The 14,874-nt window shown below is 38.9% G+C and overlaps 1 protein-coding gene across 1 annotated transcript in view; it reads right to left on the bottom strand.

Annotated features, from left to right (window-relative positions):
• The window catches only part of LOC124622125 (AP-5 complex subunit beta-1-like), a 135,680-nt gene that overhangs the window by 71,957 nt on the left and 48,849 nt on the right, over nucleotides 1–14,874 (bottom strand). The window contains exon 7 of the mRNA XM_047147738.1: nucleotides 9,188–9,370. Within this exon, the coding sequence (XP_047003694.1) occupies nucleotides 9,188–9,370 (183 nt within the window). The remainder of the gene's footprint in view (nucleotides 1–9,187; nucleotides 9,371–14,874) is intronic.

Below are 14,874 nucleotides of genomic sequence, written 5' to 3'. Positions count from 1 at the left end.
CAGATTCCGATGCACAGCTCATGCAGTTCCTGTAAATCATGGGTTAATGGTTTATGGATGTGGAGATGGCAACTGTCAGCATCACAGACATGCGCCATTGTGTTCAAATTAGGCAAATATGGTGGCCAAGACCTCAATGTGAGTAGTATCACACTCCTCAAACCACTGTAGCAAATTTCTGGCCTTGTAACAAACACAGTTATCCTTTAGGTAGATGTCTTCACTGTCAGGGAATACATCAAGCAAGAAGAGGGGTAAGTGATCTGCAATAATGTTCATGCAGTCTGCGGCTGACATGATGTCTGTAATTACTGCTACAGGTCCCTTGGAAGCCCCTGTTAATGTCCCTTATAGCATAACACTGCACTCACTGGCCTGTGCCCATGACACAGTGCATGTTTGGAACAGCCTTTGGTCTGGACAACGGAGTATCCAGTCAACATCATTGACATGATGTAACAAGAAATGTGAATCCTCCAAGCAGACATCACATTTCCACTGATACAAAATTCAATCTTGATGGTCAATTCCTCACTGGAATCCTGACTGACTATGTCATTGGGTCAACATGACAACTCACACAGGTCTTCTGCTGTGGAACCCCATGTATAACAATGTGTGCTGAATGATGTGCTCCAAAACACTTGGACCTGGAGCAGTATCGTACTCTGCCATTAGACCTACCACATGTCAGACTTCAATGTATATAATCCCAATGCTGTAAGTAGCATGTAATGACAGTTTTTCAAGAGAATATGAGTCACAGGAAACTGGTTATATAGGGGAAATAAGTCCTGACCTGGGTTACAAAAATAGCATATGTCTCTCAAGAAAATATGACGCAAATAGTCTCAACTACTGAGACTATCACCTATTTATGACAGATTATAAAGATAAGATTGTAAAGCTACTGAAATAATATCACTCACTAAATTGTTTTACTGTCAGAAACTCCATTGGGGAGAAATAGTGTTTTTCAGGAAAGAACATACTTTATTCTCACACAGACTCCTTTAGGGCACTGAAATATACACACTAGACAATAAATTAGTCACCATCAGGAGACATTAGACTAGAACTATCTAACTCTGCTTCTAAACTTGATAATGGTCTCCATTCAGCGAGGCAGAAGAGTCTACAAATTTCCTCAGGTATGCCATATCCAGCTGAAGCCATTCATTGATGATTAGATCTCTTACAGCTACCAAACTGTGAGGATGTTGACTCATACTATTTCTTAAAGGGTGAAAATGATGTAGTGGGTCTCTTTACACTTTTTCACCAAATCTGAATAAACTTCTGCTGGCAATGAATTATACAAAACAAAGAATTCTGTCCATCTGGACAACACACTCACAACAAAACTCAAACAAACAACACTATTCTGCTGATCTAGTTGACACTTATATTCTTTTGCAACATTTATCAACATAATATGAACAAAATTTGATTGATGCCAATACTGTACCTATGCCAAGCTAAAAAATTTCATCTTGCTCTTGTACCACAACCTCTTGTGTCCAAATGATTTTCCTTGCATATCCACATTGATGAAGCAATGAAAACAATGACTATCTTTGCCCAGTTAGACTGTAGGAGTAGCAAAAATAATAATACACACACCATAATAGTTTATTGTGTGTGTGTACTTGTTGCTGAATGTTCCAAAAAATAACACAAGTTTGTAAGCTGAACTACCATGTTCCAATTCTTGTTTATGTGACAATTTATTGTTCAACACAGTAGTCACATGATGAGTGGTGATCTTTACTTATACTATTGTTTATATTTCATCCTGTATTTTCTAGTGTCATACAAATGTTGTCATGTAGTTTCTTTTCATTCTGTAACCTTGCGCCAGCCACAATTTTTTGTTGTATCTATTTTCTACATTTCTCCCTCACTATTATTGTGTCTTATGGTTACTTTCTCACTGGTTTTAAAAATATATGAATTACTGCTTACTACATAACATGTGCCACTTAATGCACATAATGGGTTGGTTTCTTTGATAAGGAAACAGTAAATTTCCTTCCCACATTTTTCCAGCTCCATCACGTGCTCCAAAAAGACCCTGATGTTTAGTGGGCATTAAACACTTCTTCCTTCATAAAACTGCACATTAATGAACTACTGATTGCAGGAACTGTGTAGCCTAGTTCTGCCTATCCCAATGACAAGTGCAGGGCAGTCACATTTAAACGCATACATAAAACAACTGCTGATCAGTGGTGTTTAGGAAAAGATAAATATTTGCCAGGATAGTTTGACTGTGGGTAGTACATTGCCCACCAGATATCATATGCTCGGTTCAAATTTAATATTTTGTAGATAATCAGTATGAGTGTTTCTAGCCAACTCCGATAAACAAACAGTTGACATTATTTAGAAAAGTGATAAGCATGTGTGATCTATTTTTGTGTTTTCCTTGCTCGGCAAACATCTTATTTTTGTGACAACTTATTATCAAAGCAGTACTTGGTTTCAGAAACTCAAAGATTACATTGTAGTACACACACTTATGTCATAAGGAGCACAACTGCTTAGTTGTCAGAAACTGACCACAGACAGGTGTCATGTGTGACAAAAAATACATAAGCAACATAGCTGGGTAAGTATATAACTGGAGAAAAAAATACACTGAGGTGGCAAAAGTCATGGGATACCTCCTAATATTGTGTCTGACCACCTTTCATCAAGCGTAGTGCAGTAACTCAATGTGAAATGGACTCAACACGTCATTGGAAGCCCCTGCTGAAAAAGTGGGTCATGCTTCTGCAGCCCATAAATGTTCAATGAGATTCATCTCAAGCAATCTTGGTTGCCAAATTGTTCACTCTAATTGTCTTGAATGTTCTTCAACCCTAGTGCAAGCAACTGTGTCAACCATAAAAACCCACTGTTGTTAGAGTAGGTGAAGTCCATGAATGGCTGCAAATGGTTTCCAAGTAGCCGAACATAACCATATCCAATCAGCGATTGGTTCAGCTGGACCAGAGAACCCACTCCATTCCATGTACACACAGCCCACACCATTAGGGTGTCACCATAAGCTTGCACAGTGCCCTGTTGACAATGTGGGTCCATGGCTTTATGCAGTCTGTGCCACGCTTGAATTCTACCATCAGCTCTTACTAACTGAAATCTGAACTCATCTGACCAGGCCACAGTTTTCCAGTCACCTAGGTTTCAAGCAATACTGTCACGAGTCAAGCAGAGACACTGCAGGCAATGTCTTTCTGTTGGCAAAGGCACTCGTGTTGGTTGTCTGCTGCCATAGCCTATTAACACCAAATTTCACCACACTATCCCAACAGATACATTCGTCATCCAGCATTCAGCATATGTCTCATACTGATTTCTGCGATTATTTCACGCAATGCTGTTTGTCTGTTAGCACTGACAACTCTAAACAAACATCGCTGCTCTCAATCATTAAGTGAAGGCCATTGACCACTGTGTTGTCCACGGTGAGAGATAAAGCCTGAAATTGCATTCTTGACACTGTAGTTCTCAGAATATTGAATTCTTTAATGATTTATGAAATGGAATCTCCCATGCATCTAGCTCCAACTACCATTCTGCATTCGAGGTCTTAATTCCCATTGTATGGCCATACTCACATTGGAAACCTTTTCAAATGAATAACCTGAGTACAAACTAAAGCTCCGCCAAGGCACTGCCCTTTTGTACCTAGCATATGGGATACTACTGCTACCTTATATGTGAATATCGCTATGGCATGACATTTATCACCTCAGTGTAAACTGCCTGAATATGTTCATTAACTCTCTTTTGGCCAAAAAACCCCAACCACTCCATCCCTGTTTTCACTCATTCTACACTCAAACTCTCCTCTTCACAATCTCTCTCTACCTCTCTTCTGATCCTCCTCCGAACCTTCAAATCCATTCCACCACTTCATTGTGTGACACAAAAAACTTTCCCTGCTTGTAGCAGGGTGAGCTGGTAACCATTCCAACTCCATACCCTTGCTGTCTCTCCCTCTCTGCCATCAGCCATCATTCACCTCCCCCCCCCCCCCTCCTCTTTTCTACTCACACCAACTCCACCCAACGCAACCCCTCATCTCAGTCAAGTCATAACACCAGTACAATATAGTCAGTTGGGACAATGGTAAGCACGTGTGTGTGTGTGTGTGTGTGTGTGTGTGTGTGTGTGTTTTTGTTTTAATTCTGAATAAGAATGTCATCCAAAAGCTTATCATTTTGGATTGTTTATGTGCCTGTCAACCACCCAACACAACTATGTTAAAACAATGGTCTAGTTCACAATAATATTTTACTAATTACTGATTTCAACTTCATACAGAAGCCATCATGAGAAAATGAGTACTATCAGGCTGCTGCTGGCAGCTCTCGGACGCTCACGTGGCAATATGATCATAAACTGCCTAGTTTACAATCATGCTGCCATGTGAGCATCCAAGAAGCCACCAGTAGCAGCCAGATAGTCTTCATTTTCTGAAGGTAACTTCTACATGAAGTCAAAACTGGCCACTAATAAAATATTATTGCAATCTAGACTGTCTTTTAACCTATATGAATTGTTACTGGATTCATAGATAAAATGTCTTCTTCTCTGTCAAACACACTGGCATCAATTAAAGAACAATAATCTGGAATTCTTTTCATATCTTCAGAAAGAACGAAACCAAATGAAGAGACTGTCAATTAGGGTAGTACTTGCTGCACAAAGTTTACAGCTTCTGGATACTGGTATATAAAACTTTGGGATGAAAACACCAGTGACCTCCAATATGTTAAGTGTACAAATAAATATTATGTTGTATTTTAATTGTTTTTGTTAAATTTTTTTCATTTAATTATAAGAGCATCTTTCATTTGGTCTTCAAATTTCACTGATTATACCAATATGACATAAATACTACACTGTTAAATTACAAATAAGCTTCAAAATATGCTCACTTACATTTCAGTGGCTCTTGAGTGTTGCTGAGCCTATTTTAATGAGTTATATTCATACGAGCTCTAGGGAAAAAAAAAAAAACACCTGCCTATAAGACTGCAAATGAAATTTGTTTAGTCTTTGCCACACATTTCTTTCTTTCCTTTTTTTTTTTTTACATGCTCTTTAAAATGTACGCTACTTTCTCTTATTAGCTTGTGTCACTGAAGATATCAGTCTTTGAAATTTGTTAAGAAATGTGGGGAAGCACCATTAAATTCCACTTAAACACCAAATAAAAGTTCAATGAAGACAGAAAAATTGAAGGAAAATATACTATTTACTCAAAAAGTATACAAAAATAACAAGACAGATTTATAATTTTGTATATTATGACTGATAAATTGTATTTTAATAAAGAAGCAGCTCAAAATATACCAATCAAAGATCTGGACCTTAATTGGAGCAATCCTCCCTTCACGATATGAACTACTTTTAATCATTAGAAACAGAAAAATAATTTAGGTTACACCACAGAAAGCACTTAAATTTACTGCCTAATGTAATAAATATTGATGAGGCTCTCAGGTGTTATGTGGAAGGCTTTGCTAATACTTTGTGATATTTCAAAGCAGCATCTATTTGTTGCCTTCAGATGATGGTTTTTGGCGAAACCTAGGCAGGATGTTAATCGTCATGGAGAAAGGAAAGTGAACATGTGATGCTTTAGTTTTTTCCTGGAGCTAATGATAATTTTTCTGTCATCCAAAAAGCTGGACTTATCTGCACAACAACTGTAGTATTTCTGAAATTGAGCATCATCAGATGTGCCAATGACCAACTGCTTACGGGTCAGACACGGGCATTTATCTCCATGCTTGTCCTTCCTCATGGTTGGCCTGTGGTAGCTCCGATATTCAGTCTGTGATTTATCCCTGTGGGAACATTCAATGAGCAATATATGAATTGAATGTGGTCTACATTCAAAGCCTATTCATTCTTGTTGCAGGGTAATGCATCGAAACTTATAATTAATCCAAGTGGCCTGGGAGACAGCGCTGCATCCTTCCTCCCCATCTTCCAGATCAGAGACACATCATTTTTCTTCAAAAAATACTGTTATAACATCAAGTCAAACACATATATTTCAAAACGACACAACACATATAAGTCGCTGAGCAAGTTGATAAAGCAAGACATGTGAACACGGTAACATTCGAATGAGTACTGAGTCCAAGTCTAGCGGCCGCTGACTGGCTGGCCGCTTAGGTGGCGCTGATGCTGCATGGCTGGCAGACAGCGCCGCATGTAGAGGACGCGCGTAATTGAGTGGCGGCACTCTGAATGATCGGTGAGTCACAACAAATACTAGTAGAGTTCTTGAAAGATACAACACTGAATATTCATAAAGAAATGTGTGCACTTTCTGCAGTCCTCCAGCTATGGTAATCTTGAGGCAATGTTTGGGGAAAGATGGCTATGTAAAGATGGACCACAAGCTTGGTCACCAAGATCCCAATATTTGGCTTCCTTAAATATTTTCTTGTGGAGCTACATGAAGAACCTTTATTATTAGAAACCTGCAAATCTGGTTTCAAAAGATGGGAGGGCGAGAGATGTTTCTCCTTACACCAGATATGTTGATGAATTGTATTACAGAACATATAAAACTTATGTAACAACACAGTGATTATCATATTATGCAGTTTTTATTGTGTCCTATGTGATGCAATCTGCACAATAATCTCAGTTTTGGTGCAGACAACAACAGACTAAGACCACTGTGTTTGTCTTCCTGTATTAACAAGAGTAATGTAATAGAGCGAGGTTGAGCTATTGCAGTATGCAATACATTTGTTTAGTAAATCATCTAATCCAACTCAATTAAATTTTGTATATAATTATGTGGTTATTCTGCATTTATTATTCTTAATGATGTTAAGAACTATATAATAAATTATTTTAATGGTATCTACAATGAATCTCTATAAAATGAAGTGTAAAATATTTGTATTGTAGCCGTATGTCACATTTATCATCTACGATACAAACTGAAATGAGGTTTTTTCTATAAATAATATGAATTGTCATAAGAAACACTACAACAGGAGGGGACTGAAATTATAATTTAGTCACATTTAAAATTAACATTTTGTAACACTCACTGTTTAAAATAACTTTTGATTTAAAGGAATACAAATTTATTAAATTTTACTACAATATTTTGTCACACGTCATGGTCTGATAAGATAACATGGTAATGACTATTTGTAAACATAACTAAATGAAAATGTTATTGTCAACAATGCATATACGAGGAACATTCAGAAATTAGGGAACATTTCCGTCTGACGCCGCTAGACACACGCCGATCACGTATATTTTGATAAGTGCATGCTCGGCAGCTCAGTCGGCATCCATCTGCGACAGTGCGGTCTGCGATACGGTTTTTGTTGCCAAAAAACCTAAAACCTACAGAAATTTATCGTGAACTATGCAAAGTGTATGGAAACAATGTAATGAGTGAATGTTCCATCCTGAAATGGTGCATTCAGTTTAAAAAAGGCTGAACCAACGTTCATGATGAAGAGAAGAATGGATGCCCGAGCACTGTGACTGACGATCTTGTTGCTGAAGTTGATGAAATGATTCGTGAGAACCGTCGCTACACAATAATGGAGCTTTCGCTTTCTTTTCCACAAGTTTCACTGACTTTGTTGTTTGAAATTGTCACTCAAAAGCTAGTCTACCACAAATTTTGTGCACAATGGGTGCCCAAATTGCTTACAGAGCACCATAAAGAACAGCGAATGGGGGCAATGTTGACATTTATAGAGGACTACCATAAACATGGTGATTCATTACTGAACTGAATTGTGACTGGTGATGAGACTTCGGTGAAACATGTCAACTGTGAGACAAAATTACAGTCCATGGAGTGGGGGCACACAAAGTCCCTACAAAAATCAAGAAAATGTTGTCAGCAAGGAAGTTGATGGTGACGGTGTTTTGGGATAGGTAAGGTGTGCTGCTTATTGTTTTTCTCGAACGTGGAGCAACCATAAATTCTGCCCGGTACTGTCAAAGTTTGCACAGGCCTAGAAGAGCAGCTCGAAACAAACACTGTGGAAAACTGATGTCCAAAATTTTGTTTTTGCACGACAATGCTCGACTTCACATGGTAAACTGCACTAAAGAGCTCCTTAATTCATTCAAATGGGAAATTTTCCCTCATCCGCCCTACAGCCCCAATCTTGCACCAAGTGACTTCCACTTGTTTCCCAAGATGAAGAACTGGTTTGCAACACAGCACTTTGATGATGAACTCCAGACCGACATGACTCACTGGCTGAAGTCTCAGGTGGCGGAATTTTATGATGAAGGTCTTTCAAAGCTTGTCCACTGGTATGATAACTGCCTCAATGTGTTTGGTGACTATGTGGAAAAGTAGTATGTCAGTCGCTCTTTCAGATGTATTTCTTGTACTTAGTTTTTTTTTTAATGCCAACACGTGCCCTACTTTCTGAATAGCCCTTGTACTCATGCTCACTGTTTGGTGGTTGTGTCTGCCAAACAGTGCAGTACATGTTGCTTGCCAAACTAGTATGCTGTGCAAGCAGTCAGTCATGTGGAGTTGTAAAAGTTTGGAGAATGCTGTGAAAGTAAAAGCATTATTCTCTAGTAATAACAATACATCCAGAAGTTATTCTGTGAATAAATCAGAGAAGTAACCAAAATATGGAGCATGAATGCTTATTATGAGAAGAAGTTAGTAACTCTAAACTATAAAATTTAGGTGTCAGTATACCACCAACAACAAATATAGCACTACCTGTTCTACAACATTATATTGAAAATAATGTTTATTAACTACTAGGAGCCATTGCAATTAAAAAACTCGAAATTTTGAACATTATTAGCATTTTTTGTAATGGCAATATAATCAGAGTAGGGTTGTTACAATTATACAAGAAATGTAGATAAATACAAGATAGTTAAGGGACATGGGTCAAATATGGTTTGGTTTGTGGGATTGAAGGGACCAGACTGCTAGGGCCATCAGTCGGGGTCAAATATGTTGTCCTTGTAACATTATACTGTTAAATGTACATCATCTCCTACACAAGCATAAAATGTAATTATAGAAAACCCACAACTTTAACAAGTACGGACCTCCAAAATATCGCCAATAAGAAAAATAAATAAATAAATAAATTGAATAGACATCCTCATGATTCAAGCAATATAGAGCACATACCTGAAGCAAATGCACAATATGAACTAGTGGAAGGTAGTGTGTATGAGTGGCAGTCAGAATTAGAGGCTGTAAGAGAGGTAGGCAGCTTGGAACAGACTTCAACAGTGGTGCTAGTTGTTCCACTACCCACGTTATTGCCTCACTTGTACAAAGAGGCAACTGGTCGACCATAAATGACAGAACCTATAAATAAATATACAAAGATTATTGTTATGACTACTTTATGAAACTCTTCAACGGCACTTTATATAAGAGCTTCAATTTTCACCTTAAAAACTATCAACAAACTTTAAAAAAATATTCAAAATGAAAGTAGGAACTTAATATTTACAGTGCTTGTGACAGAGAACAAATCCCCCCTTACTCTCCACTGCAGCAGGATGAACACCAACAAGATCGAAAAACACACAAACTCTGAAATATGATTGATACTCCGGCTTTTATGATATTTTCAAAATGCTTTCATAGGGAGAAAGAAAAAAATATATGCAAACGAGAAATGGATGCAGCAATACACTGTAGTGACAAAAGTCATGGAATACCTCCTTATATCATGTTGGAAATCCTTTTGAACAGTGTTGTGCAGCAATTCAACATGGCATTGACGCAACAAGTTGTTGGAAATTCCCTGCAGAAATACTAAGCCAAGCTGCCCCTACAGCCGTCCATAATACCAAAAGTGTTGCTGGTGCGTGAACTGACCTGTCAATTGTGTCCCATAAATATTCAATGGGATTGATGTCATGTGATCTGATCGGGCAAATCATTTGCTCAAATTGACCAGAATGTTGTTAAAACCAATCACGAACAACTGTGGTCCAGTGACATGGCACATTCTCACCTACAAAAATGAAGTCCATGAATGGTTGCAAATGGTCTGCAAGTAGCCGAACACACCCATTTCCAGTCAATGATTGGTTCAGTTGGAACAGGGGACCCAGTCCATTCCACATAAACACAGCCCACACCATTATGGAGCCAGCAACAGCTCCCACAGTGCCTTGTTTCCAACTTGGGTACATGGCTTCATGTGGTCTGTGCCACACTAACTGTACCATCAGCTCTTACCAACTGAAATTGGAACTCATGTGGCCAGACCACAGTTTTCCAGTCACCTAGGGTCCAAGTCAAATTGTTATGAGCTGAGGAGAGGCGCTGCAAGTGATGTTGCGCTGTTAGCAAAGGCACTTGTGTTGTTCGTTTGCTGTCATAGCCCATTAATGCCAAATTTCGCTGCACTGTCCTAATGGATACATTCATCGTACATCCCACTTTGATTTCTGCAGTTATTACAAGCAGTGTTGCTCGTCTACTAGCACCGACAACTCTATGCAAATGCTGCTGCTCTTGGTCGTTAAGTAATGGTCGTTGACTACTGTGTTGTCCATGGTGAGAGGTAATGCCTAAAATTTGATATTCTCGGAGCATGCTTTTGACACTGTGAATCTCGGATATTGAATTCTCTAACAATTTCCAAAATGGAATCTCCCATGCCTCTAGCCGCAAATACCATTCTGCATGATCACATCTGAAACTTTTTCAAGTAAATCACCTGAGTATAAATAACAGCTCCTCCAATGCACTGTCCTTTTACACCTTGTGTACATGATACTACTGCCATCTCTATAAATGCATATTGCTGTCCCATGACTTGTCATCTCAGTGTATCTACAGCTGCTGAAGAAAGAAAATCTTGTTTGAAATATTGATTTAGAAGAAACTATATAGCAGAAATGGTTTGGAAGTAACAACGGAGTAATAGCACAGTCTGAAATTCCAGAAAGTCACCAATAAATTGGAGGAAGGGCACAAACAGAAGTTAGAGATACAGCAAGGTAGAAATAAGGCTGATGGTCAAATGGAAAAAAGAAAATATAAATTAGACGAAATACAATAGTAAAAAGAACTTTTAGGAAGATGGTGCACTCTACAGGAGAGGAAAAGACAATACAGAATTATAAATTGTAAGTGGGTGAAACAACACTGTGGAAGAAATGGAGAAAGCAAGGAAAAAGGAAAGTGAGGTTAGCAAAGAGTATGATCTGGGAGATAGCATAAGCAAACTACACAAAGTAGAGTCAATTCTAATATCTGGACACTGGTAACATTGGTGCTGAATGGAGGGATCCATTCAATACAAGTGCTAAGGTCTCTAATGTCACATTCCACAGCATGCTTAGCAAAAAGATACTGGGTGTCGCATGTGAAGACAGTTTGCTTGTGGCAATTCTCTTTGGTAACCAAGTAGTGGCTGGCCAATATACAATGCAGTACAAAAATTACTGGTTGGCTGAATAATTAAATGGGTGCTCTTAACTGTCTTTTCTGCAATTATGTTGGTTGGTTGGTTTTGGGGAAGGAGACCAGACAGCGTGGTCATCGGTCTCATCGGATTAGGGAAGGATGGGGAAGGAAGTCGGCCGTGCCCTTTCAGAGGAACCATCCCGGCATTTGCCTGGTGTGATTTAGGGAAATCACGGAAAACCTAAATCAGGATGGCCGGACGCGGGATTGAACCGTCGTCCTCCCGAATGCGAGTCCAGTGTCTTACCACTGCGCCACCTCGCTCGGTGCAATTATGTATAACTTGATACAGTCACATTGACAGGACAAATAAGACAGCTCTTACATTGCATCCAAACAATGGCATTCATTAAATGCAGTCTGATCAAATAATAATTTTATGTAAACAGATTTGGGTAAAAAGACGAAATTAGTTTAGACTCAACAGAGTATGCACCATGTGTATTATTAATTACAAGTTGAGGCTGGATGCTTGATATCAATCTTCTTCTGCTGCTTATCCATTAATGAATGTTGATGACCACATGTTGCATCTTTCTTCTGTGAACCGCAGTATGTAATAGCTGGTCCACACTTCGTAGTCCTGTCCACTGCTTTATACTGTCCAACCAAAATGTTCTTCTCCGCCTTTGTCTTCTTTTTTGTTCAATCTTCCCTTCTATTATTAACTGCAGAAGCATATATTTGGTGTTCCATACTATATGTCCTAGACATGCAGTTTTTCTTATTTCAAGCACTGTCAACATTTCTCACTTCTTGTTCATTTGTTCCAGTACTTCAGTGCTGGTTATTCTTGCAGTCAATGCTATTTTAAGCATTCTGCAATAAATCCACATTCCAAAGGCCTCTAACTTCTTAGTTGTTGTCATATGTCATGTTGTGATATCAATGTTTAAGCCCAAATGGTTTCTTTTTGTGGGAAATGCATTTCTTATTCACCCACCTGAGCGCATCACAGGGCAAATCAAAGTTTCCGCTTGTCTGTTTTCTCTCCATGGCTTACAAGCTCTACAGAAGTTCCTTTGTGATGATTTAAGGCAAACAACACTTGGATAATGTATGTGTTAACAGTGGGATGTAACAGCCAATGTCATAGCAAGTTACTGACATGAGTCTTTGCAAACTTGCAAGAGTGCACAGTTTATTACACCTGTTATTACAGAAATCATCTGGGTCACCTCCGCTTATATAAACATGTTTTTGCTTGTTTCCATATGCATGGTGTTTCAGAATGACATTAAAAAATTTGGGGTCAGACTCCTTACACCAAACCAAGAAAGACATGTCCAGTAAACATGGGCCTAAAATGCAAACCTTAAGAGCTATGATCACTTGTTCATCTTCAATACTGTACCACAGTTCTTTTACTGCAAGCTCTTTGATTTCCATATTTTGGGAGAAGGTAGTATGGACCAAAACAAAAAAAGTCCAGTAAACATGAGGCCTAAAATGCATACCTTAAGAGTTACAAGCACTTCTCATCTTCATTTCAGCGAAACACATCTCTTCCACTGCACAAGTGCTCATAGCTCTTAAGGTACGCATTTTAGAACACATGTTTACTGGACTTTTTTCTTGTTTTGCTGTAAGGAAACTCATCCCAAATTTTTAAAATAGCATTTTGAAACCCCTTGTATACACAGTGCCACTGAAGTTTCAGTGCACCATATTAACACAGAACAAAACTTCGATGTAATGCTGTAGCACATAGTCAATCGAGTGTGCTTCTCTCTCTCTCTCTCTCTCTCTCTCTCTCTCTCAGCACTATGTTGTCTGTAAGATGTTAGGTGTCAACTTCAAAAGAATCAATAGATGCTCACTGCTTGATTTTATTCTCAACAGCATCTTTATGGTTAACAAAACAGGAACTATGTTGACTACAAATAAAAATGAGAAAAATCAGTCTCTTACAAGCAGCTGATTGATGGGTGGCACATACTGCCCTCACTATGGCAGTGTTGTATAGTAAGTTAACTTGGAGTTGCAAATGGCACCAATGACTGCTTCTCAGCTGCACACTGCACTGGTGCCTGTCCATTTCAGAGCAATGGAAGATGGAGTTGCATTAGTTATAGTAAAGATCTCATCAGGACTGGAAAGGAAGGTTGATGGAGCAGATTAGTACGAGTATAGGTGGGGGCAGGACTATGCATAGCCAAATCCTATTTTTAGAGTAGATTACAGCAACAGGTTCCCCTACCTGAAAAATGTCTCCACCAGTTTAGAGATTTCTGTGACAGTTACAATGAAGATAGCTTGTATCACACTGCAGGACACAATCACCAGTAACAGGAAATAAAAGGTAAAAGGCCATACACCACAGAAACACATACAGAATTATCATCTTTCTTCAAATATAGTCTGTTGCAAATTAATTTTGAAAAACACAGTGGTACACATTACAGAGCACTGGTGTAGAGACACTGGTTCTATCACCACATGAAAGGGCAAGCTGTTACTGTAGAACTACCATAAATAGCATGGGTTTGTGCATTTATACCTGAAATGGGACACATTTGAAAGATAGTCAAAATCTGATCAAATTTATAGTGTTGTGGATGCAGGTGATAGTGTGCTGCACTGTGGCAAGGAACAGTTTATCACGTGACACTATAACTAATAGTGCCATTCAGTTGTGTCTTTTTAGCATACACTTTGAGTTGCACACAGAACATTTAGTGTCGATTTTCACATTAGTTTAGATATGGTGAACATATTTAAGCATTCAAGGATTACTTCATGATGGTATAAAGCAAACATTCTAAGTATTGCCTTAAAACGAATCAGCATCAGTTTTTTGAGAACATAAATTTTTCTCAGGAGCATCCTCCCCCACCCCACCCATGAACCATGGACATTGGTGAGGAGGCTTGCATGCTTCAGCGATACAGATAGCCATACCGTAGATGCAACCACAATGGAGGGGTATCTGTTAAGAGCCCAGACAAATGTGTGGTTCCTGAAGAGGGGCAGCAACCTTTTCAGTAGTTGCAAGGGCAACAGTCTGGGTGACTGACTTATCTGGCCTTGTAACACTAACCAAAGCAGCCTTGCTGTGCTGGTACTGTGAATGGCTGAAAGCAAGGGGAAACTACAGCCGTAATTTTTCTCCGAGGACATGCAGCTTTACTGTATGGTTAAATGATGACGGTGTCCTCCTGGGTAAAATATTCTGGAGGTAAAATAGTCCCCCATTCGGATTTCTGGGCAGGGACTACTCAAGAGGACATTGTTATCAGGAGAAACAAAACTGGCATTGTGCATATCGGAGCGTGGAATGTCAGATCCCTTAATCGGGCAGGTAGGTTAGAAAATTTTAAAAGCGAAATGGATAGGTTGAAGTTAGATGTAGTGGGAATTAGTGAAGCTTGGTGACTGGAGGA

This window comes from Schistocerca americana, chromosome 7 (genome assembly GCF_021461395.2).
Source record: "Schistocerca americana isolate TAMUIC-IGC-003095 chromosome 7, iqSchAmer2.1, whole genome shotgun sequence".
Classification (NCBI taxonomy): Eukaryota; Metazoa; Arthropoda; class Insecta; order Orthoptera; family Acrididae; genus Schistocerca; species Schistocerca americana.
This window is presented reverse-complemented; position numbering and strand designations above follow the sequence as displayed.